Source organism: Penaeus chinensis, chromosome 15 (assembly GCF_019202785.1).
Source record: "Penaeus chinensis breed Huanghai No. 1 chromosome 15, ASM1920278v2, whole genome shotgun sequence".
Lineage (NCBI taxonomy): Eukaryota > Metazoa > Arthropoda > Malacostraca > Decapoda > Penaeidae > Penaeus > Penaeus chinensis.
In genome coordinates, this window is record NC_061833.1 from 16,341,146 (window position 1) to 16,343,645 (window position 2,500).

A 2,500-nucleotide genomic window follows, 5' to 3' on the forward strand; every position below is an offset into this window, starting at 1 on the left:
TGCATCGCAGAGCCTCTCGGTATCCAAGTGGGGATCCTCGACTCCGCCAGTTCCTCGGGGCTGTCGAAGGGGAGGACGACCTTCGGCAGGATGAGCATGGCCTTGAGGTTGGAGCGGTAGACGGTGGTGAGGATGAGCGAGACCAGGAGCCAGACCCCTGTCATGACCCGCACTGAGTTCCCACGAGGCAACTTGGTGACGGCTGTTTGGGAAAAGGGTTTGGGGTTTGAAAAAGAATGAAGCGCAAACAAAACGAAAAGAAAAACACTAAAGTTGTCTATATTTTGTTTGCACGAAGCAACACATGTCTTTAACCCACACTTTATTTATTAACATACATCAGATACACATTATTCATTGCGAGGCAACATGGTGGCAGCTGTGGGAAGCTCTCATGGTCTGGGTACAGTTACAATGGAGTAAGCACTATAATTAAACACTGTTAGTGCTCTGTATAGTTGTAGTTTTACAAGCTCTATACTAATCGCTAGGCCAGATTCAAATCAGGGAATGTCATCGGCCTTTGCACAACACTATCAATGAAACTAAGGAAGACTACTTTGTAACGTATGATCACCTTTCCGTTGAAAATTATTTTACTGTGACATTAGGGGAATACGAACTTAAATGATAATGTTCAACATGCTTAGAATGGCCGTGAATTATTGTTAATATTGATGTCTGAGGTCTTTCCAATTCTTCTGTATTTTAACCTAAAATCGGAAGGGACTCCTTCTTTCATTCTCGCTAAACGAACAGGTAAAAAACGCGCAAGAATTAATCAGTAAACATGAAACAGCTCTTCTGCTCCACATGTCTAAAAACTTTTGAAACCATCTTTACTATTTATCGTACAGCCATCAGCGTAAATACTAAAGTTAAATTGATTTTAAGTTTGGGACCCAAGCGATAGCATTATATATAACCGAGTAAGACCAGGAGGTGTTTATTAGCAACAGACTTACTTACACTGAGCCAAAAACAAAGCAATTGTCCAAAGCACAGACTCCTGTGTGACGTTTGGTGTTCCCTCGTGATCACTTTCAGCTCTTCCGCCTCTATTTCTGATGGAAAGTTAAAAAGTTATAACGTTAGTGGTATGTTTATCTGAGTGTGTGTCTTCCCATGCGTTTATGAAGTAGGTATTTATGTATGCATGTATATCTATATGCAAATATACATATACACGTGTATACTAGACTTAAAAACAGCTAGTATACCAGTATTGATATGTAGTCCTATGCAAGGTGTTTACCTACTTTGATTTCACGATTGACTCATGGGACGTGTAGACGATCCAGATGGTTGCCAACACACCTAATATTGCTGCTACGATGAACAACCAAACCTGAAGATGAATGTGGACAAGTAAATGGAGTTTATTTCCATGCATATTCGTATCAGTGTTTCATTTCGCTTTTATACAGATATCTCTCCGTTTACCTTTCCAGTAATACACACATTCGCACACACATGAACTCACACCCCACACATTCGCACACACATACACGCACACTCCACAGACACACATTCGCACCCATAAATACCCCCTCTTCCCCGCTCCCACACACATACATACCCTTCCACACACACTCACACACAATACACTACATATAAAAGTAATTCCTTTAGAACCTTACATATTCCGAGAAAGGTTTGACGAAGCCGCTGATATCCGACTGCACGACCGGTCTCTTGAAGCCCGCTGTCCAGGTTTCGATGTACAAGAATTCGGTCATATCCAGGGCCTGATATCGCTCGTGGGTGAGGGCTAAGGGGAGGCCGGACATATCAAACTCCTGAAATGGAGTTGAATATGAGGGTTTTTAAATGTTATTTATTATGTGTTTTAAAAAAATGTTTCGTGTTTGCATTTTTTTTTCTTGAGGGAATATCCGCTATGCTTGTGTTGTTTGCGTGTTTTTTTTTTTTTTTCTATGGAGGAATACTTATTTTGCCTGTGTTATTTGCATATTTTCCCCCATGGAGGAAAGCACAAACTGCTTGTGTAGCTTGCATGTTTTTTTCCACGGAGGAATACAGATTTTGCCTGTGCTGTTTGCATTTTTTTTCACTGAGGAACACACATATGAGAAAACTCGATGCACACACACACACACACACACACACACACACACACACACACACACACACACACACACACACACACACATCAACTATACACGTCTAATGATTCATAAAAAAAAAAAAAAAAAAAAAAAATGTAGTCGCATACATACATTTTTTTTTTCTGGTGATCCTAAGAATAATGACAATCGATATACGTTCAATAATACGTTCGATGATGACAATCGATACGCGCGTAAAACACACACACACACACACACACACACACACACACACACACACACACACACACACACACACACACACACACACAAACACACACACACATACGCACACGAACACACACGCGCTCAATAAAAACAAAACACAGCCTATATAAGACCTGAGGAAACTAACCTTTTGTAAAAGCATG

The 2,500-nt window shown here is 40.7% G+C and overlaps 1 protein-coding gene across 1 annotated transcript in view; it reads right to left on the reverse strand.

Annotated features, from left to right (window-relative positions):
* The window catches only part of LOC125032861 (glutamate receptor ionotropic, kainate 3-like), a 7,711-nt gene that overhangs the window by 3,738 nt on the left and 1,473 nt on the right, over nucleotides 1-2,500 (reverse strand). The window contains exons 3-7 of the mRNA XM_047624246.1: nucleotides 2,485-2,500; nucleotides 1,641-1,799; nucleotides 1,260-1,348; nucleotides 970-1,064; nucleotides 1-202 (exon numbers count right to left, since the gene is read on the reverse strand). The exon at nucleotides 1-202 is cut by the window's left edge and continues 13 nt beyond it; the exon at nucleotides 2,485-2,500 is cut by the window's right edge and continues 75 nt beyond it. Coding sequence (XP_047480202.1) covers nucleotides 1-202; nucleotides 970-1,064; nucleotides 1,260-1,348; nucleotides 1,641-1,799; nucleotides 2,485-2,500 — 561 coding nt within the window. The remainder of the gene's footprint in view (nucleotides 203-969; nucleotides 1,065-1,259; nucleotides 1,349-1,640; nucleotides 1,800-2,484) is intronic.